At 42.5% G+C, this 20541-nt stretch overlaps 1 protein-coding gene and 1 long non-coding RNA gene across 5 annotated transcripts in view; one reads left to right on the forward strand and one right to left on the reverse strand.

Annotated features, from left to right (window-relative positions):
* ALCAM (activated leukocyte cell adhesion molecule) overlaps positions 1-1813 on the reverse strand; it is a 143478-nt gene extending 141665 nt beyond the window's left edge. For all 4 annotated transcript variants that reach the window (XR_006415823.1, XM_044441457.1, XM_044441454.1 and 1 more), the window contains exon 1: positions 1428-1813. Coding sequence is in view for 3 of the 4 variants with exons in the window: in XM_044441457.1 (XP_044297392.1) it covers positions 1428-1530 (103 nt within the window). In the remaining variant the exon portion in view is untranslated. The remainder of the gene's footprint in view (positions 1-1427) is intronic.
* Positions 1814-2146: 333 nt separating this feature from the next.
* Positions 2147-11839, forward strand: LOC123029017. Its single transcript, XR_006415824.1, has 3 exons — positions 2147-2335; positions 2543-2655; positions 9740-11839. It is a non-coding gene; the product is annotated as an uncharacterized LOC123029017 (long non-coding RNA).
* Positions 11840-20541: the final 8702 nt, after the last annotated feature.

The raw sequence follows: 20541 nt of genomic DNA on the forward strand, positions 1-20541 counted from the left end.
CACACACACACACACACACACACACACACACACACACGGTCTTGCCCAAACTGCTGATGCAGAACTATTCCCTGGGCAAAACAGAAGAAAGGCTCCCCAACGTATGTAGCCATTTGTGGTACAGAATAGAGAATAGGGATCCAAAGGCAGGTTTCTCTAGGGCTGATTACACTGATGGTTAAAGAATCAATAGCAGAAATTCAGACTCAGAACAGAGACGACTCCCAGATCTGCCTTTAACTGGTGGCTAACCTTCTGCTGCTCGTTTCCTTCCCGCCCTGTCCCCCACCCTACCCCTCCACACACAAAAGACCCGCTTGTCATTTGCTCTGTAGCTTTCTTTACAAATGCAGGTGAGGTCACCTCTTCCTGCTCTCTTTCTCTCTAGTCCAACCAGAAAGGCAACTTTCAGAAGGGAGTCAGAAGAAACCCACCCGGGGTAGAGGCTTTTCTATGCTTCAACATCTCTTACAGGATTCCTCTGGGAGTTAAACGCGAGCTGACAACGACAGAAAGCTCATTTTGTTTGCTTGCACAATAAAACCCAAGCAACCAAAAGAAAGAGAGCAATAATCCCCGATCAGTACTGAAAATGTAATGAGCTGTTTATATCAATATCCGGGACTGGAAAAAGGATGGAATGGAGAAAAGAGAAGCGAAAGCGTTAATAACTGTTTTCCATGTACTATAATTTGCATTTAAAACAGGTCAGTCCCGCTACTCTCCAAAGGCACCGGAGTCAGTGGTTTATGAATCGCAGGGAAAGAGTCGGAAATCCCACCGTGGGACTATCCCAGGTATGTGTATAAAGGGTACGATTAGAGACTTAGAAATGATATCTGAAAGGAATGACTTGAAAAAGAAAGTGTGCGTAAAAAAAAAAAAAGACACTGCTTCACAACGATCCACTCGCCGACTAGCATGCAGGGGCCCGCGCAGACCGATCCTTTCCACATTTACTCCGATGTCCCACCGAGTTTAACAATACAAGGCTGCAGCCCTAAGTGCGAAAGGTGCGGCGTGCGTGGGTTGGGGATCGTACACTCAACACACACGCGCATATAACGTGATCGAGCTTCGTCAGTCACAGACACACTGACCAAATAAGCCATTATGACTATGAGCTTCCCATCGGGCCGGGACAGAAAGCTCATCGAGAGAACCTGTAGCGCAAAGGTGGCAGCCGGGAGCCCGTCCGAGCGCGACAGCCCGCGACCCTCCACCTGCCGGCTGCCTCCGCCGCAGGGTCGCTTCCTCCCCACCGTCCCCGCCGCCTTTCTAAAGTTCCGCCCGTCGGGAAAGGGAAAGAGAAAGCGGGAGGCGAAGGCGACGGCGCGCCGCTCTTGACAGCTTCCTCGCGCGCTTGGAGCTGCCCGGGCACTGCTGGAGCGCCTCGGAGGTCGCTCGCTCGCTCGCTCGCCACTCACCTGGCCGCAGGCAAAGGGCAGAGAGCAGCAAGCCCAGGAGGATCGGCAGCGCCGGAGGCTGCAAGTCGCGACGGAAAGAGGCGGCGGCAGAGGGGGTCTCCATCCCGCCTCCCCGCAGGAGCGCCGGGCGAACGGCGACTTTGGGCGCCGTTCTTCCTGGAGGCGACGAGAGGGCGAAGGCGTGGGCTGCTACCTCTCCGGCGCTCCCTCGCTCAGAGCGGCGGCGGCCTCCTCTTCTTCCTCAAACGGGCTACGACGCGCCGCCAGCAACTTTCCAGGCGAGCTCGGCGGGGCGGGAGCGAGAGAAGTTGCAGGCGCGGGCTGAGCTCTGCGACGGACGGCAGAGAGGAAGCGGCTCTGCAGCCCCGACTGCTCGGAAGCAGGTGGCTCTTTCCCTCTGGCAGCCTAGCGGCGCTGCAGGACCGACAGCGGCGAGCGGAGGTGGGGCCAGCCCGGGGAGGCCCGCCCCCTCGCTCCGCGCCTCCCCGCGCCTACGATCCTCGCGTCCGCCCGGCTCCTCTGCCTATTCGCCTATTACTGCGCGAAGGGACGGAGCGCGGCTGCCGCCCTTGGCGCGAAGGGCGCTTCTCATTGGCCCCGGAGGCTGCGCCGCGCTGCAGGCATCGCGGGGGGGCGGACTGGGGGGATCGGGACCCGGGCATGGACGGGGCGTGGCCTGTTCGGGAAGAGAAGCTTTCGTAGGTTCACTTCGGGTTGGGATTCTGTGGGGCGGGCAGCCGAGGTGCAAGTTAGGATGGGCTCGATTGCGGGATCGGGCTGTGGCGGGCCAGTGGGAGAGAAGCTCTTGGGATGATGAGGTTGCGATCCCCTAAACGGATGTGCGTTGAAATCCTATGCGTGTTTGTTCGGAAGTTAGTCCCACTAGGTTCGATGGAGCTTGCTCCTAGGTAAGTGTGCATAGGATGACACCCTTTGATGTCCCTCCTTACGGATTGGGCTAAAAGGCTTCTGACTCGGGATGGGAGGAAGCGCATGAAAAAGGGCTGGTGGAGGGTGGAGACGCGAGCTTGCCCATTTCTAGGATGGAAATGGCACGTGGGTTACCAGCACAATGCGAGGCTTGAGCTCGCCTAAACCAGAACCTTCTTTTTCAGAGGCAGGAAGTGATGGTGTATCTGCGAGGAGGAAAGAGGCAGCCTGCAGAAAATGCAAACTGGCATAAATATTATGGCTCTGAGACTGAAATCCTAGGAGCATCTGCTTGAGAGTAAGGTTGAAATTCTTTTGCATGCTTACTTAGAAATACATCACAGCAAAACTTCTAAGCAAATGTGCAAAGAATTCGATTGTGTAAGGCCACATGGCTTTAGGATATTTTTGTTGCAACTGACTGATAACAATTATTCTTCCAGAGCTTTATACTAAAGGGCTACACTTCACCTAACTTTGTAGTGAACACAGTCTTTAAATTCTTAAATTGGTTTTTTCCTAGGAATGTTGCTGTATCTCTGAACCCTGAACTTGCCAAAGGCTTTTAAGCTGAAAGTTAAATCAGTTTGAGGTAGAAGGAAGGGTGAATTGTTCTGATCTAGCTAGGAAGAAAATTGTTCTTACCTTCTTAACTCTCACTGTCAATCCTCTTATTCTTCCCTGAGATATTCTCATTGATTTAAAGGAGCTAGACAGATAAATTGTGCATCATTTTATGTGGCTATCCAGGATTGTCCCTTGTAGCCTCAGTTTGCTGTTTCCAGTGGCTTGGAGTGTGTTAGAGTGACATTTGTAAGCAATATCAGTATGAGTGGGCAAACAGTCTTATATAAATGTGTGTTCACAACAATATATATGCATGTGCTGTTGGTGCACATAGTAACCTGATAGCTTGCTTCACCCTGTTTCAAATATAGAAAACTATTCCTTAAATAGGAAAAGCATAGCATGTGAAACAGCCCCAGAAGGGGGTTTGATGCTCTACAGATTCAAGTGCCAGTCCTTGATCTTCCTATAACACAAATGTATTTGGCTCTGGTGGGGAATTTTTGACCCCAGTAATTTAAAAACAGAATAAAGAGAAGAAAAATAGAACAAATGCAAGCTGGAGGCCCACAGGAATCATACACATGGAGAAGGTCCCTCTTCTCATCATCACAGCTCACAAATGTGGAACTGCTGAATTCTGGATGTGTAGTTTCCTGAATCGTATACTGTTGTTCTATCAAACAGTTGTCTTCAACTGCTGATGTTCAAGCTGATGTGTTCTCTTCACAGCTTACTTGGTTATCCATAAATTTTGGATTACAACTGCCATAAGCCCAAGCCAGCATATTTACTTATTTATTAACTTATTTCATTTCTATATTGCACAGCAGCCAAAGCTCTCATTAGTGGTAAATGAACATGGCAATTGTAGGCCAAAGCACATGTTGCTTTAAGATAGATGACTTAAGTCTTATTGAAGGGGAGAGAAAATATGATCAGAGGAAGTACTTGCCTCCAGTCTTTTCCCTATTCATTTAGCTCTGAAATGAGCATACTCCTTAAAACCATATAGCATCCTGAACTGTATGGAAAGGAGGGGATTAAGCATCTTTATTTTTCCCACCAGGATACCATAAACTAGCCCATGCTAACCTGGTGTCTTCCAGATGTGTTAAACCCATTGTTCCTAGCAATGGCCATGAGGATTTCGGTTTAACGTAGTTAGTAAAGGCTGACATGACTACTAGGAATTCTGTCATTCCAGTTTCCCACCACCTGTTTCCTTTTTATCTTCAGATGATACTCTCAACCTTCCATGCCTCTTGGAGGGTGACGAACATGTTCATTCATCATTAGGCTGGGGGGAAAATTTTAAGCAAAACATCAAAATAGTTTTTTTCTCCATCCCTGGAGAATGCACTGAGTATACAGCAACATCTTTGTTTGTGGGCAGCTTCATTTTGTTACCTGGCTGAAAGACAGAGAACAAGCACATTTTGCATTAGAAATAACAAGTGGTGACAAAATTCAACAAAATGTGCCATATCCCCTCCATCAGGTTTTCAGTTGGCCTGGAATTCTTATAGCATTGTTCAGGTCTCAGAAAGGGAAATTTTTAAAGCAGAAAAAGGAAAAACATCTGGGCAATGAAGGGAATTTGCTTGTTCAAATTCCCCAGAGTTTATATCATCTCAGAAGGAGAACTGTCACATCTGGGATGTCCCCTGAACTTTTTGAAAAAACTAATCCTTTGTCTGTAGGTGGCCCTGTTTTCCTGCCCAACTGATAGGAATAGCACCACCAAGTTCAGCATCAGAAGGAAGGATGATATAACAAAATTTAATAAGCTGTTAGGCTTCCTTGTAGTAACTCAGCATATATTTTTTCACAAATTATTATAACAATCAAAATGATTTCATAAAGTATTTTCTTCTTCAGAAGTAATATATTCATGGAAAGGTGTTTGTGGTCTTATGTCATTACTGCTTGTTGTATGACTAGCAGGATCTCTTCAAAAGGATATGTCAAGCCACACCACACCACAAATTCTTCGATGAATAATATCGGATGTGCTCATTTTATTGGGGCTTTTCCAAAAAGGAAATTCAGTTCCAAGTAACTGTTCTAATTCTCAAAAGTATACTATATAAAATGAAGAAAACGGGGAAAAACAAGGGAGAAACCAGCCTTTCAGCACTGTAACCTATTCATGCTTTTGGTGTATTCAGAACAATTTCACAATGCCTAAATAATATGGAAGTAAGTAAAATAGTTGCAGTGAAATGTCAATCCTGTACATTATGGACTCATATTACATTTTGAAAGTTTCTCTTAAAAGGACTTAATTAGTTCAGAGTGCTTCCTCTATATAGTATGCTTTATGGCTTCTAGTATCTGCCACTTTCTAAAACTTTTCTAGGAACACACTTCAGGTGTCCCAAAAAGTGAGAGCAGGGTATCTGAATTCCATTCCTCATATTTTTGTAAAAGATAAGAATTGAAGGCACTGCTTATAACTGCTTTTTGCTATTTGACTACCTGCATTATTTTCGTTTCCTTCCCCATCTGTTTAGAGGAACCAGCCATCATGTTTTCTGTTGGTTTTGGTAGCTGCCCCTGTCTTTGCTGGTTGGAGAATGTTTTATTTATATTTTATTTATGTCTGTGTGTGATTGCCATAATGGGTGGACTGGAACTATTTATATATCAAGGGTCAGGTGGAAAGGGTTAGGAAATGAGAGGCCATGACAGATAAGCCCTTCAGCAAATGGAAGGGTGGGAAGAAACATGCAGTCTTGTTTTGCCAAGGCAGAAGGGTGTGAAAACAGGTGGAAAAGTTTCTTGGGTGGCCTTTTCTGTGACCAGTGTAATGCCCACTTTGTTTCCAAAAGGATTGAACTTTGGTTTTAAGGTCATTCGTTGGACTGCAGTGTAGGAATTTAGTATGATTTATGTGTTAGACACATTACCAAGTTGTACAATTCCAGGGAAGGATCACTAATTCAGTGATAAAGTGTTTAAATTGTATGAAAACAGCATGCCAGAGCCTCCCAAAAGTAATGGAGGGGACCCTACTATTCTACTAATGAACATAGGTTGAGGCGGGCAACATCCTGCCCCCAGTCCATTAGTGTGCCTCCACGTTCTATTTAGATGCTCACTGAGATGCCCTTCCCTTCCTATAGAGAGGTGATGGGTATTTGCATGTGTGCATGAAAGAGCAAGATGGGGAAATTCATTGACTGATGGAGGTGTGGAAGAAAGACATTGTTTACTATGTGTTTTGTTGTCACTGGAAACTGAGTATCTAACAGAGCTCTTTAGCTTGTGGGAGTCATTCTCTTCCTTACAATCAATCTTCTGGGCAAGACTCTTGTTCTTTGTGCTGGCCATACCTCTCCTGGAAGCTATTCTGTCCAAAAAGGTTGCCATCTTCAGTGTTTCTGCAGGCCTGGATCAGAACCAGAACCAGAACCAGGAGGTCTGCATGTCTTTCCAGTTTAGCTAGTGCAGTCTTTGTGTGAACATCTCTCTATGCGAAGGAATTGCTTCAATGGGCAACACTCACATGCCTAGCATGTTGTCACTGCACTTTTTTGGACTATGAAATGAAAAGGGGGTGTGAGGCAAGGCTTAAGAGCCACTGTACAAACATAGCAGCCACTCAAGACTTTTACAAATGAATCTTAATTAAGCACCCCATGTTGCTATTTTTGTAGAACTGTGGTGATGATAAAAATGTGTTTTAAAAAGTGCTGTGCAAATACTAAGCTCTGGTCACTGGTTATATTTATGTAGAATCAGTGAAAGCAGCCCATAGTCTTTAGTCTTCTGCATCTTCTTTCTCTTCTTCTTTCTGCTCTTCTTCCTATCATTGTTATTATTTTATCTAGGGCCCATTCCACTTGAAACAAGTGTACCGTGCATTCACATAGAGGATTATCACAGAGCTCAAAAGAGCCTTATTTCCTCTATTCCCTTCCCTGGCCATATACACACAGAGAACAAACTAGTTCACATGATGCACAGCCTATCAGGGCTAATTAGTCCCAGTGGGCTGTTGTATCTTGCCAACCCAGACTTGCTCCATGCTTAAAGACTACAGTTCTATCCCCTTTCACCTGCAGTAAGTGAACTTGACGGACTATTGTTCAGTGACAGAGCGTGTGCTTTGGATGCCAAAGATTCCATGTCTGATCTTCAGCATGGAAGCTTCCTGCCAGGAACCTCAGAAAGCCACTGGCATTGAGTGGTGACAGTACTAGACAAGGTGGACCTGTGGCTTGATTCAGCATAAGACAGCTTTCTGTGGTCCTAGGTTTTGTGTGAGCCCACTACTGCCTTCTTGTATGCCGGCAAGAACCTTGAAATGGTATGATTTAGAGACAATGCTGCTCTCAAAATAATTAACTAAACGAAGGATTAAAGAGTTTTGCCTCTGCATGCACACGTATTATATATGCAAGACTGTACGCTAAACAAAGACAAGACTTGCCACTCCCCCACTCCATTGAAATTGAAAATGTATTAAACAAGTGGGTAGTTGGAAGCCAGCCTTCAGTAGTTGTGTGAGCCAAGCAGATTCCAAGGTTTGCTGTAACAGATCATAGGTAATCCATAAAGAATGGATTATGTATCAATAAAAAGTTGGTTTAATTTTTCAGTTGATTAATAAAATGTTTTGCTGATGTTTTAAAATCAAATATCTACTGACAGTGATAGAAAATATTGATAAAGAGAAAAACTTGTATGCTAGAGATCATGCCAAGTGCCAAGCTCATTCTCACAACCTCAGGACATGGAATGAGAACTGGAATAAACCAGATGGATCATTATATTCTGATGTAAAAGCAGATAGTGTATTGGCCAAAGCCAAAGTAACGTGCACACATTACTTTAAATCTGTGTGCGCTACTATGTCTTTAGTTTTTATTGTACTCTAGAATTAGTGTTCAAGCTAGATCAGGACACTAATAATGTGGATATGGGGGTGGGGGTAAAATCTGAATTGGGGACTCTGTATCTACTAGAGAAAAAAATGGAAAGAAGGCATAGTTGCTAGATTTGAATATCTGCTTTAACCTGATAGCTAAAGAATTTCTAACTGTCACCTATCTCACCCTTCCTGAAAATCTTCAGAGCCCACTGATCTAGCCTGTTTCACTGCTAGGGAAGCTCTGCGTACCTTTTCCAGCTGTTGGAAATGTTACCTGTTCCAGAAACTAATAATGTCACAGGACAAGGGTCTTGTTGAAGGGCTCACAGTGTAGAACAGTGATGAAGTAGCAGAACCACAAATGGTGCATTGATTACATATGCTGGTATACACTTTTATCTCAAGGATTAAATTTTATAGACTTGCCTGTTCAGTTTCATGTATCTAATTATTCTTTCTTGATAGTAGCATTACGACTACGCTCTTGAATTTCATAGGGTGGCACATGCAAAAAGCTATGTTAATTATTACACTATGTACAGTTATTCATGCCGGAAGTTAAATATAAGGAGCTGATCACCAACTACTGAAACTACTAAAATAATGCTATCATCATTATGCTGAGCTTCCTTTGGATGAGATAAAAGAATACATTTTCATTCCAGCGCAAACTCATCAATGTGGTCTACAGATACAAAGGTTTACTAATTCAGAACAGGATCAAATGCTTGCAGGAGTCTACCAAATTCATTTATACCATCAAATGACCGCACCAAGAATGATGCATCTCTGTTTCCAGATGATTTCCAGGCACACCTCTTCATTGTATGATGCTGTGAAGCTGGCCTTTTGCTGTGACTGGAGATTGAGCGTGTGACATGGAGTCACCATGCTATGTAACTCATTTAGGGCTCAATCCTATGCATGCTTAGACAGGAAAAAACCACTGTTCCGCTGTAACCATGCATAGAATGGACCCATAAGTGAAAAGCAGATCACGTATTTCCATAAGAAATGCCCATATCAAGGCATCACTAACAGAGCCAACAGCCATTGCTTTGACAAAGCCAGAATACACATATTCCCATTCAAAGATGTGCAGCAGTGTGAGAAGTGGGCACTCAACCCCATCAGGCAAAAACAGTTCATAAGCCATAGCACTGGAGTATCAATGCATCAATTGTATTTATTCATTTCAAATTACGTCCAACTTACTAATTTTCACTATCCTTGGTCTGGGACACGCCTTGGTTGAGGCAGCTATTAAACCTTACTTGCTAGAGCAGGGGTTGGCAACATATGGTATATAGGCTGCATGGCCCTCCTCCAAACCACCAAATTCAGTGCACATTTTTAATGTGTGTGTTATTAGGCAAGGATTAACATTTATAACTGGTCAGGAATACCCAAAGCATCTTTGCAAATACATATGACTCTCTTGGTTCTCCAAAGCAGCTGAGTGACCAGCTCCATCTTGTGCAGCAGGAATTGGCAGACAAGTAGCTTTCAAGCTCAGCAAAAATCCCTTGCTACTCTGCAGAGCCTGTGTCCACCAGGGCCAGCCCTGCCCAAATGTTCAAAGGGCACTTGGAGGTGACTGGCACTGGTTTGCTGTCTACTCCACCTTGATTACAAACCAATTTTGGTTCATAGCTTTTTTCTTCTTTCTCCTCCTCCTTTTTTTTAAAAAATTACAGCTTGACAGCCAGCTCTCACAATCTCCATTTTGACAGTACCTTCAGAGTGATTAAGCACACCTTGTCAGTGGTTGAGAAACATTTCTTTATTATTTTTGCGCACAGAAAGCAGAGGGGAAACTATTGAACGTTCATTGCAGCAGACTTTGTGCACATTTGTGCAAGAAGAATATTGGTATCCTTTTTAAGTTTGAGAACTTGTTCTGACACACATGGTGACCATCTTTCCTGCATTTTAGGAGCACAAGGTGGATAGCACTGAGAAGTGTAGCATTCAGCTGCTCCAGAGTGCCTACGTCCCTGCGGCTTCCTGAAAGTACACCTTCGCTCAGAACTCCTGAACCCCAAATCCTGGAGCCAGACATTGGATTCAGCACATGACAGCCTAAGGAATGGGGAAAACTATTTCAAAGGCTAGCAAATAGGGGCGGAGGGTCTAAACACTGCAGAACACACACAACCAGGAAAGGAAGGAATAGGGAATTGGAGAGCAGCATAATACAGAATTACAAACAATCCACACTCTCCTGGGGTGTTTGGCCATCTTGAAACCAAAGCAAAAATGTTACCTAATGTATCCTCTTCGGCAAGATAGCACAGCATCCTCCAGCAGCAACAGGGAACCTCTCCAAAAAAGAACCCCGAGCTGTACGCTCCCCTCATTTATACCTTTTAGATCCATCAGATAACCAATGGGGTGGCATCTCCTGACATATTCCAGGTGAGAAGCATTTGCCCTATAGCCCTCAAATCTTCAGTTCTCTTAGGGAATGTGAAATTCCTTGACCACGGGTGTCATTTACAGTACCTGGTGTTTACACATTGCCAGCCCTATCTGGCCCTCCCGCAGCCTTGGCACCTAGCTCTCCTTGAATCACCACCTGGGCTGAGCAGCCCTTCATCCAAGCCAGTTGTTAACTCCTTCCTGGCCAAGAAGGGCCCTAGACACTTTTCGTAACAAGAAGGGATGAGGGAGGATGATGGCAGCACCAGGAGACACAGTTCTGCAACCATTCTCAATAACCCACTATGGGGTTGCCCTGCCAAGATGCATCTGTCATGACAAGCGATCCTGAACAACCCATGAATAGACCATAGGTTCTCTGGGTAGTTTGTTAATGAAAAACAACTATGATTTTAAAAATGTTCAAGATTTGAGCAACATGACAAGCTATCCTGAAACAACACAGCATAGAGTACTGTGTTCTCATTGTGAACCAGGTATTCCTGTCCACTGAACTGCATTAGCCGAAGATCTGAGCCACTGTACGGTCATCATTGAGCCACTATGCAATTCGTCTAGCCTATATCATGTATTCTTTTTTTTTCTTTTTTCTTTTTTTTTTGAGCTGGGAAAATGTACAAAATGTGCTGTACACAATGATGAAGAGAAGTTGGATACCACAACTATTATATTTTTCTTAGTTAAACTGGATGATATACAATGAAAGTCTCCAGCTGCTGTTCACATCAAATAATTTAAATTCTATTATTTGGAAGGTTCAGAAACATCCAAGTAGTTCTGGCCTACATAGGCCAAATAAAGCCTGAAGGTCCATGAATGTTGATGGAAAGTAGGGATGCTAGCCAAGTCTGCCGTGTGATTTCCAGATTACACAGTTTGATGTTCAGCAAACATACAGAACCTGCAATGTGCACTTTTTAATAAATAGAAAATATCCTTAATTTCTGACTTCAGAAATTTCTAGGCAAAGTGTCAAGGCTGGTAAAGACGTTTAAAGCTGTGCTGCTAAATTTCCTGTCTTTTGTTGTTGTTGTCTCACCTTTTACATTCCTAAATTTATTTTGAGCAGTCCCCAAATGGCGAAGTAGTAAAGTAAGCACGGTCTACCAGTTTGGTAACCATCATTCTTTCTAAATGTCTTGCTCTGCAGAGAATACAGTGATAAGAAAGCTCTTGTTTTGCTACAAAGATCCTGCAGAGATGAAAGTCAGCACCAGCAACCTATTACTTCTCAGATCAAAGACAGTTGGGAAAACACAAAATTTACTCAGCATAATATTGATTGATCTAGAATTACTGCCACGTATGCATCCATATGGCACTTTTCTTACCCATTTAGCCTTTGAGATAATTGACAAACTTAGCTTATAACAAATATATTTATTTCATATTTTGTTTATCCTTTTTGTATTACTTCAGCTCTACTGTAATTTTGAGCCACAACATATGAGATGCATGCTGTGTCCGCAAACAGAGAAGTATAACTTCGGAGGGAGAGACTGCTTATTAGTTTGAGGTTTGCTTAATTTTATTTTTTTTATTTTTCAAATGCTGACTCAAAACACATGTAAACAAGTAATAAGAATGCCTTATTAAACAGGTGTTAAAATAATTAAAATACTTTGTCAGAGTTCTGTTTTTGTTTCTTTTTTTAATATAAATTCTGCATTTCACCTTGCTGGTGTTGTCAGTGCTGGGGTGGAAACATAAGTATATAGTTCTTGAGATACTAGTATAGCTTGCCTTCCAACAAAGAAGTTATATTTGAATCAGTGAAACTTAATTCTACATAAAAGGCATTTAATTCCTAATTCTCTGTAAGGGTTTCTGTCCTATGACATACTGCTGTTGTCAACTCTCATTAAAAAGGAACTGAAAATGTAAATTTATATCATTTAAATCTCTGAGCCCATCTCAGATCAGGTAGGGACACAATGGAGTTCAGGCCCAATATGAAATAAATTCAGTTTGGCCTTAGTGCCTATAAGCCCTTCTTACTTTTACCTCATTTCTTCAAATGTTCCCACAGGAAGCATCAAGTGCAGGCTGGCATGTAGCTCATGGCTAAGGCCTGATTGCATTTCTTCTGCAAGCAACCTGTGATTACCCCTCTCAGAGATCAGAGATGGGGAAAGATCCTTTACGAGCAGTGACAAAACTGAAATTTGTTAATTATCATGGCCTTAATATTGTCATACGGAACTGTTCTTATGTTTCAGGGGTTCAGTGGTTCCTTTTCAGCCCCTATGGAGACATCAAATTAAGCAGATTTCCCAACAACCATTGCTATGAAGTCCCCTAAACCTGGGAAAAAGGCAATTGATTTTATGGTCTCTGAGTCTGATGCTGAGGGGCCTCATTCTACAGGTGTATGTAGAATGAAAGAACTCACTAATACTTAAGCTGCCATATATGAATAGTCCACCAGCATTGTCAACATAACCCGACAGCAACCATAGAAGCAGGATTCTTTTCTTAGGGCTACCTGGAGACATCAAAGATTGAACTTTGGAACTTCTGCATGCATATTATGTATTCGGCCACTGATGATTTTTCTAGGAGTATTTTTATGCACTACAACATTTTTCTAGACATTTTAATAGCTTCAGTGGTATGGCAGAGCTGAAATTGCTGATCTGATCTCTTTTTCATTCCTAGAACCCGTTTCATAATCTTGGTGGTGGTGAAACTCCCTGGTGTCTTGATGGTGATAGCCACCATCTGTTTGTTTCTAGCAACTGCAGTGTGTGTGTAGGAAACATTGTCCTCTGATTGGTTTCGGCCCCATGCTACACCCATCACAATGCACTCCAAAACTCCAGAGAGTCCTTCAGTGGCATTTCATAGGTAACCAGGCAATGCAACTCTAAAAGTTTTCTAGCAAGCTGAGCAAGAAGCCTTTGATCATGTAAAGAATGAGTGGGCAAATGTTGAATCCAAGCAGGGAACTTCTCCCCAACTTTTTTTCATTAACACTGCAGGCTCCCCTGCTGGTGGAGAGCTAGCCAGTGAGATGTATGCAATCCCTTAACTGGATGGATTCCTCATCACAGGATCAAGGACTGGGCAAGACAACAGATCCCTCTCCTCTCCTGAGTCCTTTCCTGTCTCTTCCACAATAAGTCTGCTTGAATGGCTAACCTGTGACACTGCAGACAACAACCTTTATAGAACTTCAAAGGCTACTTTCCTTCTTTGATACTCCTTAGTATGCTCCCCTTCAGAATCTGATAGCCCAGGCCCTCAGAAATCAGTGAAGACTGAATTCCAAGCCCACTCACTAAGCTCTCCACCAAGATTGCTGAAAGGTGCTCAGCAATACTGAAGCACATGCAAGTGTCACTGTTGCATGGTGTGTTGATTTAGCCCCATCTTGAAAGGGGTTTGTTTTTGTCATTTGTTTTTGTTTGTAGGCTTTCTGTTTGCAGAGAAAAGTACTTTGCCAAGAGGAACAATTCTATGGGATTCAAAAAGGAAAAAGAAGGACTCACCAAATGCAGTGCTCTGCTGAAATCATAATAGCAGGGTAGAAGTTGGCGTAATCACATTAGGGAAAGTAAAAGACAGAATATGAAAGGGAAGACTAAATATGAGATGGACCGAATCTGTAAAGGAAACCACACTCTTGAACTTGGGAGAGCTGAATGGAGCTGACATGGACAAGTCACTTTGGAAGGTTTTCATTTATAGGGTTGTCATGAGTCAGAGATGACTTGATGGCACATCACAACAAAGAAGATGGAGTACAGACAGCATTCAACCCCTTTTCCCTTTTGAACACCAAACAGTGGAACATCAAGGGTCACATAGCTTTCTCCAACACAACACTGAAGCTTCCACAGATGGAAAGGAATAGCCACTACACCCAAAGACCAGTCTAAATTTTCAAAATATCTTGCCAGAAGCACATACAATCAGCTTTGCTGTATTACTCCAGAAGAAGCTTGTGGCCTACAACTCCCTTCAGCTCTCACCAACACAGGCAATGGTGAGGGTTACTGGGAAATACGGGCCAAAATACCTGGGTAGTTACAAATTGCCCACTCATACTTTAATACAGAGTGTCCTTGCTACATTTTTTGTTTCTGCATGTTGTATGTAGTAGCAGCTCAGTGGATCTTGTTTCTGAGTTGTATAGGATTGCAGTGTATGCACGAAACAACATACAACCAAGTGGATGTTGTTTCTTTGCAGCTCTATAAAAATTGGGTGGAAGCAAAGAGAAGAAATAACTGTAGCATTAGTAGGTCATGCATCGATAAGAAGAAAAGTTTCTGTTGACTAAACTGTAACAAAAGTACAATAACAGAGTCCATATAAACAAACTGACATTAGAAGAAACATAATAGATGAGATTTATGAATAACAGGTAATTGAAAACATGACAAAAATGGAAGATAAGGTTAGAAATACAAAATTAAAAATGTGAGTTATTAAAATATGGAATTCAATAGCTTTACTTAGGGAGTACAACTTTGTAGAAGATCAGCAGCATGATCTTATGGGAAATGAGGGATGTAATCCTAAACATGCTTACTATGAAGCACTCCCTGTCGCACTCAGCATGGGTTATTTCTGTCAAAAAGAGCAAAACTCGAGCCATAACTTGCAGTTAATGCCCTTATGCCTCAGATTGCTGGGAACTGAAATGGCTTCTGATAGAGGGGGACTGGGAGAGAAGCTTAGCAACTAAGATAGGTAAAAGAAGCATGGATGCATCACTTTCTTACAGTTTTCTCTATAGAGAGCTTTACAACCAGGCTAGACCTTTTTCTCAATCAATTGGAATCACAATTACACAGTTGCTTACGGCAACCTGTTGAGTCAGTTGCCAGGCTGTCAAGACTGATGGTTTTGGGCGCCTTCCAGAACAGAAATGGGTAATGAATGTTGACCAAATTCCATTATTGAGATTCCTTTTTATTAAACCATTCAGGAGTTGCATTTGAAGAACAATTTTCTAGTTATTTTGGTGTTTCCTTGCTGAATGAACTGACTCTATAAACCCTTATACACAAATCCTGCAGCTCCTTTCCAGCATGTGCCTAACTTTGACATAGCTTCTTTGAAGAGTAAGCCCCTCTGGGAGTCTTGCAATTTGTCACCCAGTCCAAGGAAGCCGAGGGAAACCTGCCAAAAACGGATAAAGCCTTAGTGTTTGCTGCCACTGCTGCCTTGGCTTTGGCACACTGTGGAATTCAGCTAATTTCAAACAGCAGCTCCTTAGAGCAATCAACAGAATGAAGATCCTTTGGATGCAGTCGAGTAGGAACAAGCAGGCTAAGTAATGCTAAGAAAGAAGTACTACTTAAGCTAGCCATTAGCATGCAGCACTAGCAGCAGAGATTTAATAGTGTGTGCTCTAAATTGGTATGCTGGGCAATTATGACAGAAGTTCCCCTCATATCCTTGTATTTGTCTTGCTTATCAGCATCTTCCCCAGAATGCTGATGCAAATAGCAGATCTTTTTGGTATAGGCCTGCCTTTGACACAAGTAGATTTCATTCATTAACTTGGGAAAGGTGGGGGGAGCAGCAGGAAATCAATGGGGTCTTTTTATCTAGCTACATGCAGGACCATGTAAATGAATCTACCAACTACGTTACAGCATAGTAATAACTACTTTATCACCTTTGTTACCATTGCCTGTCCTTTCCTTTGCTGCATCAGCACTCTCAGGTTAGGGAAGCATGGAAAGAACTTAGTTCCTACTAAATGCTGGGAGGGAGTCTTTTGCAAATATACTGAGTGCATCTAAATTAAAAATGAGAGTGCTGTAAGGGCCCAGCATATGGAAACCGTCAAGAAATCAGAGTCTTAGAAATGTTGCTTCTGCATTGCCCTCAGTGTGAGTCCAGGTAGTTGCTTTGTGGACACTGTACTACAGCTGTGAGATGGAGTCTAAATGCTACCTTAACCCCCAAAAGTCATTGCTACATATTTTTGCACAGTTTTTGTTTCCATCCAAAGCAAACCTGATGACCCACTGTCTATAGCCAAGCCATACAAACTGTTTTTTCTTCCATGTGCATGGGCAAATAAAAGGATTTAGGTTTCAGGCATTCTTAAAACACTTGACCAAGGAAACACAACAAAATGCAGTGAAGAAGTTCAGGGTGATCTGATCTTTACAAAGCAGATTCAGAATAGAATTTAACACTATTTGTTACATTTGTTGTAAATAATCTGCTGTGTATCTTAAGACACAGTACTTTGCAAACACAGACCTCAAGTAGTTGCCTGTCTTCACTTCATAGACAGCTTCCTAATAAAATGGCTAGCCATCAATAACAATAGCCTATTTCCCAGACAGACAAACTGATGGAGCTCTGCAACAAAATTCCCAGCGGTGTCAATTTCCTCCCTATATCAGTGCAGGCAACCCCTATTATAACCAACAATACTATCAAGGCCAAACTAGATCTTTAAGGGTAGCCATATCTATGTTACCCATTCACATATAAAACAAATCTCCATCTGTCCTCACCTTACCTTTATGTACTCAATCACTTCAGGTTCCTTTCTCCTAGCCCAACACCAATTTTAGAAGTGAGTCATTCAGAGAGAAAACTGTCTGAAACAATGATACTGCAGTGAATTGCGGGGACAATAAAGTGGGGTATGTGGAAATGTTCAATTTCTTTCACCTGTTTGCCCCCTTTTAATGTCAACATGATACAGTGCTTTCTCTTTATTTAATAATGTATTAAATAAATTTTAATACATTATTTTAATTTGTAAGGGATAAACAAATATGACTGCTCCCATCATGTATAGACAGGTTCTCATTGACTTTCTGATCTCCCAGTGTGATATATGTCATTACCTGGCAATAATGCCCATATACTTTATACGTGGAAAGGAGACCAAATAAGAACACCCAAAGTTTGCATGTGAATCAACATTCAGGTGGGCACTGCTTGAAAACTTCCCTTTGGCTTCTCTTGTTAGTGCAACCAGTTAACTAGAGCTCAGATCTACCAATTGCTTTTCTAGCATGATGCATGATCAAAAGCTATGGTTTTCCTTGGCTTATAACCCTAGATTGAAATGGAAGAAACAAACCAAACCTCTCAGCTTGTGCATGACAATAAGCGAAGACAAATTGAAGGTCCAGGCTTGCTTAGATCTTCCCATTTGTCACATTATCTATGTGTGAAACAAGCCAATACACTGAGGAATCGGACACCCATAATGACCATGTTCAGGCTTGAGTGGGAGAACATTTCAGTCTCCAGGGATGATCTGCTGATGATATCAAAGACCCCACAGTTCAATAAAAAAATTTTTTAAAGGCATGCTCAAGCATGAAATTGCTGGGATAGAATATACTAATATGTGTTATTTTGTGGTAAATGTTAATCTATTTCTGTTCTCCTCAGGAGTTAAATTAGAATACCATAGCTAAAAAATAAGTGCAGAACCTCCCACATGGTTGTAATTGCATAGAGTTTATGTGAGTTCAATTGACTCTATGGCTAAAAGTGGTTCGAGACTTGAGTTGAAAAGAAAAAGATAATGGAAGCCAGTAGAAGAGAGGGAATTGACCTGTTCAAGCCACTGACAACATATAATAAGTATCCTGGAGAGGGAAGCATTAAGGCTGGGATGGGGAATGACTTTTTAATTTCCAGAACTGCATTCTTCCACTGAATAGTAAGATACTCACGTGTCTCTGAAAGTGTTGTAGAGCCATAGAACAAAGTAGGTGAAGGCTTCGGGGCAGGCAAAAGGTTTCCTTTATCACCTTCTCACTGCTGTAACTCTCCTTCCTTTACAGAGATACAAGGTTCCTGTCCCAGACTGCCTGGAGGAACCATTCCATGTTGGGGTGGGGATACATTTCAATGTTTTCATGTAGGCCTGATTTAGAAGTCACTGTTTACCAATTCTATGAACTATAGAAGGGTCTAGCAAAGAATGAGGCAAGGGAGAAAGAGAAAGATACACCCAATTGAATGCAGAATTCCAGAGAATAGCTAGAAGAGATAAGAATGCCTTCTTAAATGAACAGTGCAAAGAAATAGAAGAAAACAATAGAATAGGGAGGACCAGAGATCTCTTCAAGAAGATTGGAGATATGAAGGGAACGTTTCATGCAAAGATGGGCATGATAAAGGACCAAAATGGCAGAGACCTAACAGAGGCAGAAGAGATTAAGAAGAGGTGGCAAGATTACACAGAAGAACTATACAAGAAAGAGCTTAAGGTCCCTGATAACCACACTGGGGTGGTCACTGACCTTGAGCCAGACATCCTGGAATGTGAAGTCAAATGGGCCTTAGGAAGTCTGAGCAACAACAAAGCTAGTGCAGGCGACAGTATTCCAGCTGAGCTATTCAAAATCTTAAAAGATGATGCAGTAAAAGTGCTACACTCAATATGCCAGCAAACTTGAAAAACTCAACAGTGGCCACAGGATTGGAAAAGGTCAGTTTACATTCTCATCCCAAAGAAGGGCAATGCCAAAGAATGTTCAAACTACCGCACCATTGCACTCATTTCACATGCTAGCAAAGTGATGCTCAAAATCCTACAAGCTAGGCTCCAGCAGTATGTGGACTGAGAACAAGCAGAAGTACAGGCAGGATTTTGAAGAGGGAGAGGAACTAGAGATCAGATTGCCAACATATGCTGGATCATGGAGAAAGCTAGGCAGTTCCAGAAAAACATCTACTTCTGCTTCATTGACTATGCTAAAGCCTTTGATTGTGTGGATCACAACAAATTGTGGCAAGTTCTTAAAGAGATGGGAGTACCCGACCATCTTATTTGTCTCTTGAGAAACCTATATACAGGTCAAGAAGCAACAGTGAGAACTGGAAACGGAAACACCGATTGGTTGAAAATTGAGAAAGAAGTTTAGCAAGGCTGTATACTGTCGCCTTGTCTATTTAACTTATATGCAGAGCACATCATGAGAAAGGCGGAGCTAGATGAATCACAAGTTGGAATTAAGACTGATGGGAGAAATATCAACAACCTCAGATATGCAGATGATACCACTCTCATGGCAGAAAGTGAAGAGGAACTAAAGAGCCTCTTGATGCGGGTGAAGGAGGAGAGCACAGAAGTTGGCTTGAAACTCAACATTAAGAAAACTAAGATCATGGCATCTTGTCCTCTCATTTCCTGGCAAATAGATGGGGAAGAAATGGAGGAAGTGACAGATTTTATTTTCCTTGGCTCCAAGATCAGCGCAGATGGGGACTGCAGCCAAGAAATCAAAAGACGCTTGCTCCTGAGGAGGAAAGCTATGGCAAATCTAGACAGCTTAAAAAGCAGAGACATCACCCTGACAACAAAAGTGCGTATAGTCAAGGCAATGGTTTTCCCAGTTGCAATGTATGGCTGTGAAAGCTGGACCATAAGGAAGGCTGAGCACCAAAGGATGGAGGCCTTTGAATTGTGGTGCTGGAGGAGACTCCTGCGAGTCTCTTGGACTGCAAGGTGATCAAACAGGTCAGTCCTAGAGTAGATCAACCCTGACTGCTCTTTAGAAGGCCAGATACTGAAGATGAAACTCAAATACTTTGGCCACCTAATGAGAAGGAAGGACTCACTGGAGAAGAGTCTAATGCTGGGAACAATAGATGGCAAAAGAAGAAGGGGACGGCAGAAAATGAGGCAGCTAGATGGAGTCACTGAAGCAGTTGGTGTGAGCTGAAGTGGACTCTGGGGGACGATGGAGGACAGGAAGGCCTGGAGGAGTGTTGTGCATGGGGTCGCGATGGGTCGGACACGACTTCGCAACTAACAACAGCAAAGAATGAATGGCTCAGATTGCATTTCCAGAGGGGAACTGTGTTAGACTGGAGCAGCAAAGGAGTTAAATTTAAACAGGTTTATTGTGTTCTCTGTGTTTGTCAACTTTCCTCAAGTAGGTGAACTGTTTTCCTCCTACAAACAGGAAAATATGGGAGGGCAAAAATAAGGGCAAAAGGCATTGAAACAGCAGGATTGTCTGGGATGTTTCTATTCAGAATACAAGTTGCTTCAGATGGACAGTTCCTAACAATCAAAAGTAGTTATTCTGTTCCACCTCAGTTACTGGTATGCTCAGTTCAGGGTTAACCATTCACAAGCACATTATTCTGAGACTTTGATCTTCCCATAGATTTGTAGGACTTCCACAGAAGTTAGGTTTCAGGCAATGCTTTTCACATATCTTGAGTGGAGATAACTAGGAATTATACTTAGAAAATGGAGATGTCATTTTAGTAATACAGTCACAGATGGCTTGAATCTTGGTTTCCATCTAATGTTTTTATTTTCTATTTTTGTATATTGGCTAT

The sequence above is a fragment of the Varanus komodoensis genome, unplaced genomic scaffold (assembly GCF_004798865.1).
Source record: "Varanus komodoensis strain SLA01 unplaced genomic scaffold, ASM479886v1 scaffold4, whole genome shotgun sequence".
Classification (NCBI taxonomy): Eukaryota; Metazoa; Chordata; class Lepidosauria; order Squamata; family Varanidae; genus Varanus; species Varanus komodoensis.